The 15,107-nt window shown below is 40.3% G+C and overlaps 1 protein-coding gene across 3 annotated transcripts in view; it reads right to left on the reverse strand.

Annotated features, from left to right (window-relative positions):
* Window positions 1-15,107, reverse strand: part of KIAA0232 (KIAA0232 ortholog) — a 116,545-nt gene that overhangs the window by 58,899 nt on the left and 42,539 nt on the right. For all 3 annotated transcript variants that reach the window (XM_030565392.1, XM_030565389.1, XM_030565390.1), the window contains exon 3: window positions 983-1,120. In XM_030565392.1, coding sequence (XP_030421252.1) covers window positions 983-1,030 — 48 coding nt within the window. In that variant the 5' untranslated portion in view covers window positions 1,031-1,120. The remainder of the gene's footprint in view (window positions 1-982; window positions 1,121-15,107) is intronic.

The raw sequence follows: 15,107 nt of genomic DNA on the forward strand, positions 1-15,107 counted from the left end.
CCCCAGCAGTTATTTTATCACATGTACACACACACGATTTTTTTGAACTTTACATCACCCATCCACATTCTCAGATGCACTCACTAAGAGATGCTATAAACTGTTTGATCTTCTATTGTTAAAAATATTTAATACAGAAGATGTCCAGTCTCTACCAACCCTGATGAAGGGGCAGCCTTTTGAAACATTTCCATTTCCTTGACTTGTGGATGTACTCTCTCTCTCTATACACACACACACGGTTCTGGGACTTCCCTTTCTGTTACAGATGAATATTTAAATGTTAAGTTTAACAGAAAAAAATATATAAAATCTGATTTCCTACTAACGATTAGGAAACTAATCAGCAAGCATAATACATCCATTTTAGCAATTTATTATTATAAAATAAGAAAATATAGAATTGGCAAACATAAATAAAAACAAAATAAATGGATCCATCTCTTGTTTCAATTACACCCTCCACTCTCAGAGACAGAACCACTAAGCAATTTCCTTTCTTGTTCATGAAAATGACATGAGAGATCAGGGACACTGCTTGACAAAAAAAAAAAAACACAGCCATGAATGCTCTTTGAGCTATTAGAGCAGGCTAGTCCATTCCCCAGTGCTGGTGTATATCCTTAACTACAAAGTAAAACTTAAGATATTTTTAAAAGTGTCATTATGCAAGTCTACTGCTACATAGGCAGTGCAGAGACTTCAGAACTGTCTGGGGCCTGGGCAAGAACCCTGGCAAGAACAGCTGAGGCTTGTAGATAAAATAACATGTCACACCGTATATACTATAGAAGGCTTAAACAGACGACTAATTCTGTACCCAGATTTCATACATCATATAGGGACATAAAGAGTTCTCACAGAAACCTAAGGCAACTAATTAAACAATTGAACTCAAGTAGCCACTTATTAAAAGGCTAACTAAACATCTTAAGTTAATATAGCCAGTTCTGAAGAGCATTACTAAACAATCCAAACTTACTTCATCAGAAGCAGAGCGAAGACACTGGACAGCTGCCTGTTTTTTCATTTCCTCTAGTGTTAGATCAGAACACTTTTTCTTACTCTTTCCCCATTTCTTGTAAGCTCCTTTTTCCCAGCCCAGGAAGATGTCATTCTCCTAAAATAAGTTAAAGGAAAAAGGATCAAAATTAACTGAAAGAAGATTTCATTAAACACTTATATAATCCTCTCAACACCCACGTGAAACGAGTAGACAGCTATCATTTCAGATCTGAGAAAACAGAGATATAGAGAAGTTTGTTTCCCAATACCTTGCTTAGTCCACTAGACCAGGGGTCGGCAACCTTTCAGAAGTGGTGTGCCAAGTCTTCATTTATTCACTCTAATTTAAGGTTTGGCACACCAGCAATACATTTTAAAGTTTTTAGAAGGTCTCTTTCTATAAGTCTATAATATATAACTAAACTACTGTTGTATGTAAAGTAAATAAGGTTTTTAAATGTTTAAGAAGCTTCACTTAAAATTAGATTAAAATGCAGATCCCCCCAGACTGGTGGCCAGAACCTGGGCAATGTGAGTGTCACTGAAAATAAGCCACAGATTGCCCATCTCTGCACTAGACCATGCTGCTTCTTGAGACTCACGATATACCTACACTGCAATCTCAACGGTGACTGCAGCACAGGTAGAGATACCTTTGCTAACTTTACCAGCACTAGCATGGCTAAAAATAGCAGACCAGGTTTCACCATGGGCTAGGAATGCAAGAAAGTACTCTCAATCCTCGGCCCTTGTACAGTCTACACTACCACATCTACACTATAGCTATTTTTAGCTCTATTAGCACAGGTATGTCTACCCTTGCAGCCATCATACTTTGGATTGCAGTGCAGACATACCCTTAGTTGCATGAAATTGACTGTGATACCTCACTGAAAAATATCTTCCCCTACAATACTTTAAAGGGAAATTTACAAAATTTCAAATAAGCTTTCAGCACCCATTTGCTGTGAAGCTGTTCTATTAACTGTTAAAGCAATAAGAATAAACATCTGGAACTGACAACATCAGATAAGTTGGGGAAGATAAGGGGGCAGAAACAGTGCTGATGTACAATATTATAGCCTACATTTTAAAATGCTTTCTTTCCTTAACATTAATTTGTGTCTTTTTTTTAATTCTCAGCTATTTACACTTCATGAAACAGATTCTTAGAATGATCTTTAATAGCCTATGTCAACTCATTTTTGTGTTTACTCCAGGTTACATTTCACTACTTATAGTTAAGGATACGTTTTAGTCAACGGGTATTTTTAGTAAAAGTCACGGACAGGTCACCGGCAGTAAACAAAAATTCACGGACCATGACCTGTCCATGACTGTCCTGGCCAATGGGAGCTGTGGGGGCAGTTGCCTGCAGGCAGAGGCAGCGCACAGAGCTGACTGGTCATGCCTCCATCTAGCAGCTGAGTGAGGGGGGTGTCGCCACTTCTGGGGAGCCCCCCAGAGCCCGCCTCACCCCGCTTCGTGCCCCAGTCGCCTCCCATACCCAAACTCTGCTGCTCCTGGGTGGGGAATGCGGGGGCCTGAGACTGCCCCAGCGGCAGCTGATGGACCAGGTGCAGGAGTTGCCTAAGCTGCCCTGAGCGAGGCGCACTGGCTGCTGCAGAAGTCACAGAGCACACAGAAAGTCATGGAATCTGTGACTTCTGTAACCTCCATGACAAACTCACAGCCTTATAGTTCTGTCCCTGTTTAACACATGCTACTAAGTAAATATTTTCTTTTATCACTTAAACACTAAGGAAAAAACTTAATACTTTTGCTACAGACTAACTTCATTTTCCAGTGTCTCACAACTTCACATTTGACTGTGACAATCAGGGTCCAGACACTTCTAAGGGAGAACAGGGGGTCTGTGAATCCCAAAGAATAAGCAACTGACTCAACTGGTTGCATGTAATGTCACTGTGTACAAAAATGCGTCAAGTAAGGTCTTTTATGAAAGCTTGTAACGTTCTGAAATCGATGGCCATTAGCAGATCTGTATACAGGTTATGGTCATGAATATATCTAAAGAATGTGTGCGTGTAGTTGCATCACCAGAGAGAGAAATTGCAACCATGATGCAACTACAGCATCACCTCACAACATGCGTAATGTAGCTATCAGGCAGCAAGACGCCCCTCCGGCGGGGGCAAAGGCAGGGGAGGAGAGCAACAAGCATGTGGACAAGGGGAATCCAGTGGATATAGTTTACTTAGATTTTCAGAAAGCCTTTGACAAGGTCCCTCACCAAAGGCTCTTAAGCAACTAAGATGTCATGAGATAAGAGGGAAGGTCCTCTCATGGATTGGTAACTGGTTAAAAGATAGGAAACAAAGGGTAGGAATAAATGGTCTGTTTTCAGAATGGAGGGAGCTAAACAGTGGTGTCCCCGAGGGGTCTGTACTGGGACCAGTCCTACTCAACATATTCATAAATGATCTGGAAAAAGGGGTAAACAAAATCTGCAGATGATACAAAACTACTCAAGATAATTAAGTCCCAGACAGACTGCAAAGAGCTACAAAAGGATCTCTCAAAACTAGGTGACTGGGCAATAAAATGGCAGAAGAAATTCCATGTTGATAAATGCAAAGTAATGCACACTGGAAAACACAATCCCAGCTATACATATAAAATGGTCGGGTCTAAATTAACTGCAACCAGTCAAGAAAGAGATTTTGGAATCATTGTGGATAGTTCTCTGAAAACAACCACTCAATGTGCAGTGATAGTCAAAAAAATGAACAGAATGTTTGGAATCATTAAGAAAGGGAAAGATAAGACAGAAAATATCACATTGTCTCTATATAAATCCATGGTCCACCCACATCTTGAACACTGTGTGCAGATGTGGTCACCCCATCTCAAAAAAGACACGCTTCTACTCCAAAATAACACGAATTTGGATATAACACAGTAAAGCAGCTCTCCAGGAGGGCAGGGGTGCACGCTCTGGCGGATCAAAGGAAGTTCGATATAACATGGTTTCACTTATAACGCGGTAAGAAATTTTGGCTCCTGAGGACAGCATAATATCAGGTAGAGGTGTATATTGGAACTGGAAAAGCTTCAGGAAAGGACAACAAAGATGATTAGGGGTATGGAACGGCTGCCATATGAGGAGAGATAATAAGACTGGGACGTTCCAGTTTGAAAAAAAGACAACTAAGGGGGGATATGACAGAGGTCTATGAAATCATGACTGCTGTGGAGAAAGTAAATAAACAAGTGTCACACAAGAACTAGGGGTCATCAAATGAAATTAATAGGCAGCAGGTTTAAAATAAACAAAAGGAAGTATTTTTTCACATAATGCACAGTCAACCTGTGGAACTCTTTGCCAGAGGATGTTGTGAAGGCCAAGACTATAACAGAGTTCAAAAAATAACTAGATAAGTTCATGGAAGATAATTCCATCCTGGCTAATTGCCAGAGGATGGATCACTTGATGATTACCCATTCTGTTCATTCCCTCTGGGGCACCTGGCATTGGCCACTGTCAGAAGATAGGATACTGAGCTAGATGGACCTTTGGTCTGACCCAGTATGGCCATTCTTATGTTCTTATGATTCCTAAGCCAATACTTTATAGGAAACCAACTTCAAATACCCATCCACTGTTCAGCCAGGAAGAGAACAGTGGTCCATTCAAGTTAATGGGAAAACATTGAAACAACTTGAAAATGTAAAGAAAATCATAGTCTTGGAAAACTAAGAAGGGAATTCTTCCCACCCTGAATAACTGAGTCACAAAGACAAGAAAAAAGACATTTTAAAAACAGGCTTAGGTATGGGTTTTTAATCCAAAAACTGAGGGCCAACATCTAAGCAGGGTATAGTCTGTGAAACAGTGGATCCGCTATAGGACAGAGGGGCCATTGGGAAACTGTGCAGAGGCAATTTGTAACTTGTATTAGAAAAGGGAATTTAAGTAACGTACAAGTGTAAGGCCCAAGTCTTTATGTTTATTTTCTGTGTAACTTGTATGTGTTTGCTTTTCCTTACTATTTCATTTTTGAATCTACACTTTTTCTATTAAGATGTTTTTTACTTTTATCCCAAACAGGTCTCTGTTGTGCAAACTGTGAGGAGTGTATCCTAAAAATGAACTGATAATGGGGAGGGAAGGGCTTTTTCACATCTTCAGGGGTAATGAGCCTGCCAGGAGAATTAGGCTGGTGGAAGCTAGGGTGAGATCTTAATGGTCTTAAGCTTGCTACTGGTATTAGGGTCTGAGCCATAGCAGCATAACAATAAGACACTCAGGGTATGGCTACACTTGAAACTTCAAAGCGCTGCCGCGGCAGCACTTTGAAGTGCAAGTGTGGTCGCAGTGCCAGTGCTGGGAGAGAGCTCTCCCAGCACTGCACGTACTCCACATCCTGATGGGGTTTAGCTTGCAGCGCTGAGGCACTGTTTACACTGGCGCTTTACAGCGCTGCAACTTTCTCGCTCAGGGCTGTGAAAAAAACAACCCCCTGAGCGCCGCAAGATACAGCACTGTAAAGCGCCAGTGTAACCAAGGCCTCAGGGTTACAAGGCAGGCGCTAACAGAACCCTTAATGGTCTGGGTGAGCCCCAAAATGTCAAAACGGAAGGACAGTCTATTTTACAAATGAAAAGTCACTCCACCCTTACTCAAATCTGCTGTTTGCTCAAATATAATCACTTCCATTAAAAGTAAATACTGTTACAAAAATGTTAAAGTTGACCACTCAAAAGTCAAGAAATGTCAAAAATAAGGTTTCATGGGGACCCTCTTGTACAGCAATGTGGTCTAACCACCTCATCACACAGTATTTATCAAATATAATATATATTCCCAATCTGTGATAATTACATCAGTAACTTAAATTAAAATTAATTATACAAATGTTAATTGTCTCAAAAACAAAAAATGGAAAATTCAGAATTATGGTCAAACTTAAAAGAAAACTAAACATGTTGAGGTATAGAAATTCAGTTATGTCCCACAAACAACCTTAACTCTGCCCTGTAGTGATAGCATAAAGCAATCAGGACGATGAAAGTTTCTGATTAAATTCAAATAATTTCTGAAGATAGATTTTTTCATTCCCATCTCCATGGGGAAAATTTTCTTGTTTTTCTTGAATTAAAAATGTCATGCACGAATCCTCTATATTCCCCTGAATGCATGCACACACCACAGATGCCCCATCCCTCTTCCACTCATTACATTCTTCAACATGAATGAGTACTCACACAATTTCCCTCCTTCCCTATTGGGCAGATCAAGAGCAATTAATATTTTTGACAAAAACATTTAGGATTAATGGTCATTTTTTTCTGTTATTTTTAACAACAAAGATTTTCTTTCTGAAAAGGCTGGCACACATTTTCCTCAGAGAAACCCAAAGAACTGGTGGCTTTCAGAATGCCTACCACTTTCCATTCCTCTTAACAGAAGAGGCTAGGGATTGCCCTCACACCAGAGGCCTTCTTTCAAATTGCCACCCTCTCCCATATTTCCAAACTGGAATGAAGACAACCAGCTCTCAGGGAAGATAATTGTCTCCTACGGTGTCAGGAGGCAGAAAGAAATGAAGGTGAAGGCAGTAGCCATCTTTGGAAAGGGCAGTTTATGGTCTCAGTTCTTTCTACTAAGAACAAAAGGAAACGACTCCCTTTTTGACAGACGGACTTTTTTGAGAGTTTCTCAAAAGGAGAACCCTATTCATCTGTCTCTGCTGAAGCAGAGACTTTTGGTTCTAAAGAACAACAGGGAAAAGTTACCAATAATTCCTATAAAAAAACACAACATTTTTTTAATGTATGCACATTTCAGTAAGTATTAACTATATGAGAATTCTGAACAGTCTGAGTTATTCCATTATTAAAATCATTAACAGAAAAAACACATTTTAGGTGACTGAAAAGTTTCTGAGAGCCCATTTTTAATTAATTTTAACTAACAAAACATTTATTAAAGTAACTTGTAAATTCTTAGAATATTCATGTTATACTCTAAGTACTGAAATTTTGGAAAGAATATGTTAATTTTTATACATGGTAAAGAAGCTGAATTCCTACTTTAAGTACAAGACTCAGCTCAGTCTTAAATATGGAGCAGCAATTGGTACCTCCCTACTATCAACAAATTGTTTCTGTAACCTGGGGTACTCAAATAGAAACTTGTAAAAAACAAAAACAAAAAACAGCAACTTCATTCTATATAGCCTATGCATTCCTGCAAATTTTCATTATTACTCCATGTTATACTTATTTTACAAAGTATTGTGCAAGAATAATTAGTGGCATATTTTTTATGTGTGCTTTTCATCTCTAGCACATGCAGCACTAAAAAAAAAATACTGTTTACCTAAGGTTGTAGAAAAAAATCATTTTATTTACAAGATAGACTATAGTCTTTAATTACATCGTAAATACTAATTCATATGCACAAGCGTGCAGAGTGAAGAGTGTTCAACCTTAACTTTTGTCACTTTCTGATTTTTGAACACAATGATTTTTTATGGAAATTCCTACTTTTTGAAAGAACAAGTAATTCCCTAACATGGAAATGTTTTGCCAGACAATACCTTTCCACCTTATCAGAGACAATAACTTTTGTGGAACTGCAGATTTATACTGCTCTATCCTCCGTCACCGTACCTCTTGCTCAAACACAGGCATTGTCTCTATCCCAGCACTCTAGACAAGATGCAAAGTGTGTTACTGAAACTCTGTCCCCATCACATATTATTTTCAATGAAATCAGGCTCCCCAATGCTTCATCTGGGAATTTTAATGCACTCAGCACAGAGTTTTCAGTATTGAAAACACACACAATCTCAATTTCTCAATGCATAACTAAGTCTGCCACCTCATAAGGCAGACACTTCACAAAACTTTAAGACATGTACATACAAAATGCACTACATATGTGTCACGGAGTCACCGGGCGATGCTCTGGAACTGCTCCCCACCAAGCCAGTCAGGACTTTGGGGAGCCTCCTCTCCCTTGGAGCAGACTTGTTCAGGGCAAGAAGCTCACACGTCTTCACCTCCTGGGTCTCTCCTTGGAGCATTCAGCATCCTCTGCCCCTCCGTGCGCTTCCCACAGCAAGTCCACCCCAGCGAGGTCCTGGGGAAGCCACCGGGTTCTGCACCCCCACTTTGCAGTCAGACGTGACTCTCAGCCAGCCAGTAAAACAGAGGTTTATTCAATGACAGGAACAGGGTCTAAAACAGAGCTTGTAGATACAGCGAACCGGACCCCTCGGCTGGGTCCATTCTGGGGGGCAGTGAGCCAGACCCCCAGGTCTGCCCTCCACCCTTGACCCCAGCCAGCTCCAGACTAACCACCCCTCCCAGCCCCTCCTCTCTCCTCAGCCCCTTTCCCGGGCCAGGAGGTCACCTGATCCCTTTGTCTCCAACACCTTCAGCTGGCACCTTTGCAGGGGAGGGGCCCAGGCCATCAGTTGCTAGGAGACAGAGTGTCAGGCATTTAGGTGCACTGGCCCTTTGCTCTGCCAGATACTTAAGAACTGCCATGGGGACACTGAGGCACCAATACAGTATTCAGAGAAAACATTAAGAACTTTCCCAGTTCGTCACAATATGCAAGAAAGTAAACTTTTGAAAGGCTTAATACTCTCAAATCAAAATATACATTTACCAGACCTGAAGAAGAGCTCTGTTGAGCTCAAAAGCTTGTCTGTTTCACCAACGGACGTTGGTCCAATCAAAGATATTACCTCACCCACAAGAACACTCAGGCAACACTTGGCAGGGAAACTGTCTTTCCACACAACGCCATTTTGGACACCAGACATTTTTTAAAAATAATGTATAAGATATTTTTAAATAATGAAGAAAAATACTTTCTATCCCTCTTCAATTTTTTTTTTGCAAACACACTGGAACCATTTTGAATGAATTAAAAAAAAAAGATGACCACGACACCCCTTGGGGTGCCAGGCACTTCATCTAATATAAAATATACAGCTCAGAATGGGATACACGCCTCTAGAAAATCCTCTCTGCCCTCCAAGTCTTTTAAGTAGATTAAAATGGAGTACTGATCAGTGAGATGTTAGTATAGGAATAGCACCAGGATGGATTGATTTAAATCACTCTGATTTAAAGCATGATTAAATTCATTTATTTTAATTTCTTTTATTTTTTTTTTTGCATTTGAAGTTCTTTTCCTAAAGAAAGTTTGATTCCAATTGCACGGTATAATTTGCTATTTCTTCTGTTTTGCTACCCAAAAGGATATATTATGTCTGTACATACTCATTTAAGCAATTACATACCTTAATATACATTTATTTAGCATCTTTTTTTTTTTTTTCCAGAAAATGGTGAATGATGCATTTCTTGTCTACTAAATGATCATCAATTTTTTTGCTCATGATTTATGTAAAGCTGCATTTGGATAGAAACTGGAATTAAAATGCACAAAATTAGCATTTTAAAATTGTTTTTTATTAAATAAAACTACTTTAAATGTGCTGGATATATAAAATTGTTTATCAAAATATAAAAATAATTTATTCAACAACTGAAGTTTTTACTGTAGTCAGTAAATTGAACTGATTGTTCCTGGTCATCAATGTTCTTCAAAATTTTAGAACTAGAAGATACTAACTCCACACATAGTTCTTATTCAGACTGGAAGAGGAAAAACAAGCTTTCCTGCTTTTTTTAAAAGTTCCAATCACTTTCTTAACTTTGCATAAACTAGTATTGAACTGAATTACTGGAATAAATGGAAATTGAGAAAATATTCTCTCTGCACCTGCAGAAGAGGCTGCTGCAGTCAAAAGCTGGTTCCAAATGCTTAGCCAGTGACTTCCACCAGTTGACTGAACTGACTTTAAAACTTTAGCAGTAAACGTGTACTGCCCGGACATTAATTTATTAAAATAATTTAATTTAAATATAGTAAATTTAGGCGTTAACCTAGGTGATTATAATCTAAATTTTTTTTTAAAATCCATTTTTATCCAGCCTGAATAGTATTCATGGATCAGTGATTAAAAGATAGGGAACAAAAGGCAGAAATAAGTAGACAGTTTTCACAATGGACAAAGGTAAAGATAGCAGGGTCCTGCAGAGATCTGGACTGGAATTAATACTGTTCGATATATTAATATATGATCAGAAAAAAGGGGTAAACAATGAGGTGGCAAAGTTTGCAGACAATACTGAATTATTCAAGATAGTTAAATGAAAAGCTGACTGCAAAGGGATCTCACTAAACTGGATGATTGAGCAACAAAATGGCAAATGAAATTCAATGCTGATAAATGCAAAATAATGCACATTGGAAAACATAATCCAACTATACATATAAAATGATGAGGTCTAAATTAGCTGTTATCACTCAAGGAAAAGATCTTGAAGTCGTTGTGGATAGTTCTCTGAAAACATCTGCTCAATGTGCAGCAGCAGTCAAAAAAAAAATCTAAACGGAATATTAGGAACATGAGAAAAGGGATACAAAATAAAACAGAAAATATCATGCCACTACATAAATCCATGATACACCCACACCTTGAATACTGCATACATTTCAGGTTGCCCAATTTCAAAAAAGATATACTGGAATTGGAAAAGATACAGTGAAGGGTAACAAAAATGATCAGGGGTACGGAACAGCTTCCATACATAGAGGAATTAAAAAGACTGGGACTGTTCATCTTAGAAAAGAAAATGCCTAAGGAGGGATCTGACAGAGGGCTATAAAATCATGAATGGTGTGGAGAAAGCAAACAAGGAAGTGCTATTTATTCATTCAATAACACAAGAACCGGGGTCACACAATGAAATTAATGGACAGTTGGTTTAAAACAAACAAAAAGTACTACTTCTCACAAACACACAGTCAACCTGTAGAACTCATGGCCAGGAGATGATGTGCGGGCCAAAAGCATAACGGGGTTTGTAAAGGGATTAGTTAAGTTCATGAAGGATAGGTCCACCAATGACTATTAGCCAAGACTGTCAAAGATACAACTCCATGCTTTAGGTCCCTTAACCTCTGACTGCTAGAAGCTGAGACTGGATGACTCAATAAATTGCCCTGTTTGGTTCCTTCCCTCACAAGCAGATGGCACTGGCTACTGTCAGGACACAGGAAACTGGACTGATGAACCATTTATCTGACCCAGTATGGTCACTCTCATGTTCACTAACCAGTGGGTTAGTGGCTATTCTTAACTGATCAAGAAAGCACAAAGCAATGTTTATTCTTCTGTTGTCTCTCTATGGCCAAGTCTCTCTCCTGCTCAGTATCACTCAGGGACAGCAACACTGCCTCCCACTGCTGTCTTAGCATGCACTTGCATTCCACTCTGCTCTTAGCTGCCCTCCCTGATTTGGTCCTCAGTAAGTATACCAGGAAACTACTTTTTCTCTAGTTTTTAAACTAAGTATTCATAACAACATGACTCATTTATACCGAGCTGAAGAAATAGCACTTCATAGTAACAGTTACTTTGAAATCAGAGCTTATATAACTTTGCACTTTCACAGTACCATTCATTAGACGATCTCAGAGCACTTTACAATGACACGTATTATTCCCATTTTACAGATCGACGAGGGAAAAAACCCACAGAAATACAGCAGTGATAAAGTCCAAATTTTCAATGCCAGCCTCAATTTTTTGGGTACCCAGTTTTAAAACTTAACCTTCAATTTTCAAGAGGTGCCATACACCCAAGACTGAAGCCAATGGGAGCTGCAGCAGTCAGCACCTCTGAAAATCAGGACTTGTGTATCTGAATTAGGCAGCCCAATTCCCACTTTCTAATGTCACATTTTAACTACCAGAAACTTCCTAGTAACTGGACAACTTTACAGTGGGAAATTTAGCTTTGCATAAAATGTGGAATGTGCCAAGTTTTGTGGAAGGTACAAAAGCAAGGTCTTTAAAAAGGGACAACTTAGTGTTACCATAGCCAGTATTTGTTATCTTATCATTCATATACTTTATCACTCTTAACAGGTCTACCTAAGCCTTATAATTATTTATGTTCCAGCAATTCCGATGCTTTGGAGTACTTAAAAAAATTCAATCCTCAGTAAACCAACATACAGATGTAGTGTTAAACCCCTTGCAATCCATATAAATAAAAGTTTCTAATTAATGGGTGTGACAGTTTTGTAAGTTGCAAGACTCTGCCAAATCAAAAGGTACAAGAGTAGCAAAACCTTCCAGCAGCAGTTAATGATTTGCTGGAGCAAGAGACAAAAAAAAAAACTAGTCTGGCATTAGTTAATGAAGAGGGGAGAAGAAGGGAGGGAAGATGAGTCAGCAGCCACAGATATCCATTTTGAGGAACAGAGCAGAAATTGGCATCTTGTATTGGGCCTATGTAAAGGAATGAGTTTATATTTGTTTCTTTTGAAGTTCTTTGTCTATATGGTTCATACAAACATTTTGAATTATGTAGATTATAGTTACATCTCAGGTATCTGGAAGCTGCACAAGTAACACTAACTGTTCTCATTGACTTGCAGCAGAATTCCGACAAGATATTATAAATCCATAATTCACACTATTTATCCAGTGAAACAAAAATTCCACTTGTCTTGATCTTTCCAAAATGAAGTTATATGACTAGCAAAAGTAACGAAGTGTTAAGAAAACTAATACTGAGAGAGTAAATCGACTTTCCTGCTAAATAAAGGCAGAAATTTTACAGAACTGTTGGGTGAATAGTCATTTACTCAGGTATAGCAAACAGATTGGATTCTGCCTCCATAGAAGAACCCAAAAGGACAGAACCAGACTTAACAGCTTGGTAAACATATTAACGTAATGGAGAAACTACATCAATGTAGTGCTATGGTTGAGAATTTAAATAAAATAAATAAATATGTAAAAAGGAAATTCAGAGCAACAGATCCCATGGAAACCACAACTCACCCCCTCTGCATATAAATACAGATAAAGATTGAACTAATTAGTTATCTCATTATCCATACATATTGAACTATCAAAGGATGTTCACAGACAGTGAATTCTACAGGACAAGATGATCTTAGTCAATATTGCTATTAGAGTTACTAATGAAACTTCAAAAAGGTGGTGTTCTTTTAGGATGACATTTCTCGGCTCAAAAGGAAACATTCCTTATCTTCAAAGAAACAGAGAGTCACAGGCAACATCTGGAAGGATTCTCACTCTGAGCCTCATGCCTCCAGTACAAGTAACTTGGAGAACTCCCATGGTTTTGGATTCTTGGCCCACTAAAACACCTGTAGGCAGCTCAAAGGCACTGCTCCAACTGAGCATGCTCCAGCCACAAGCAACTCAGGGTCAATTCCTATCAAGAGCAATAAGTAATCATACCCATTACCTCTTAAATGCACAAAACATATGCACATTTTTCCCTTAGATTCTAGCTTAGGAATGCATACAGAAGAGATTGCCCAGATGGTAAACCAAGAACAAACATATCACAACTCCTATACAAAAAAAGCCCCAGACATTTATGACACACACAGAGAGTCCTATAAGTAATTTTTCCTCTTCTAGAAAGGGGTAATGGGGTATCACCACATGGAAGTATAAGTCCTGTAAGGCAAGGGCAGCATACCAATCTCCAGGGAAGGGATAACAGAAGTGAGGGTGACCATCCTGAACTTGATTTTCTTGATGAAATAGTTCAGCTTTCATGGATCTAGAATGAATCAGACACCACAAGATTTCTTTAGGATCAGAAAGTACCAGGAATAAAAGCCTTTTCCTGTTTTGGTGAGGAAAAGACGGTTACTCACCTTTGTAACTGTTGTTCCTCGAGATGTGTTGCTCATATCCATTCCAGTTAGGTGTGCGCGCCGCGTGTGCACGCTTGTCGGAAGATTTTTACCCTAGCAACTCCGGTGGGTCAGCAGGGTCGCCCCCTGGCGTGGCACCGCTATGGCGCTGAATATATACCCCTGCTAACCCAACCGCTCTTCAGTTCCTTCTTGCCGGCTGAGGGAAGGAGGGCGGGTTTGGAATGGATATGAGCAACACATCTCGAAGAACAACAGTTACAAAGGTGAGTAACTGTCTTTTCTTCTTCGAGTGATTGCTCATATCCATTCCAGTTAGGTGATTCCCAAGCCTTACCTAGGCGGTGGGGTTAGAGTGAGATGTCGCAGAATGTAAGACTGAGGAGCCGAAGGCTGCGTCATCTCTTGACTGCTGACCCAGGGCATAGTGGGAGGCGAAGGTATGGACCGAGGACCAGGTAGCTGCACGACAAATCTCATGAATGGGTACATGAGCGAGGAAAGCAGCCATTGAGGCCTGAGCCCTGGTAGAGTGCGCAGTGATATGGCCCGATGGAACCTGAGCCAAGTCGTAACAGGTGCGGATGCACGACATCACCCAGGAGGAAATCCTCTGCGAGGAAACTGGTAGGCCCTTGATACGCTCGGCCACCGCAACAAAGAGTTGGGGGGTCCTGCGGAATGGTTTTGTTCGCTCAATATAAAAAGCGAGCGCTCTACGGACGTCTAGGGAGTGCAGCTGCTGCTCCCTGTGAGATGAATGTGGCTTTGGGAAGAAGACAGGTAGGAAGATCTCCTGGTTAACGTGGAAGGCTGATACCACCTTGGGGAGGAAGGCCGGATGTGGTCGCAACTGTACCTTGTCCCTGTGGAATACAGTATATGGGGGCTCCACCGTGAGGGCCCGAAGCTCGGAGACTCGCCTCGCTGAAGTGATGGCGACCAGGAAAGCGGTTTTCCACGACAGGTAGAGAAGGGAGCAAGTTGCTAACGGCTCGAATGGGGCGGACATGAATCTGGTAAGAACCAGGTTAAGGTCCCATGTTGGGGCAGGGCGGCGTACCTGGGGGTAGAGGCGCTCTAGGCTCTTAAGGAATCTAGACACCATCGGGTGTGAGAAGACCGAGCGGCCATGTTCCCCTGGGTGGAAGGTAGAGATGGCCGCCAAATGGACCCTCAAAGATGATACCGCTAGGCCCTGTTGTTTGAGAGACCACAGGTAACCCAAGATGGTGGGGATGGAGATGTCGGTGGGAAGGAAGCTCCGCTCCCCGCACCAGCAGGTGAAATGCTTCCACATGGCCAAATATGTCGCTCTAGTAGAAGGCTTCCGGCTACCC

This window comes from Gopherus evgoodei, chromosome 5, assembly GCF_007399415.2.
Source record: "Gopherus evgoodei ecotype Sinaloan lineage chromosome 5, rGopEvg1_v1.p, whole genome shotgun sequence".
NCBI classification, from domain to species: domain Eukaryota; kingdom Metazoa; phylum Chordata; order Testudines; family Testudinidae; genus Gopherus; species Gopherus evgoodei.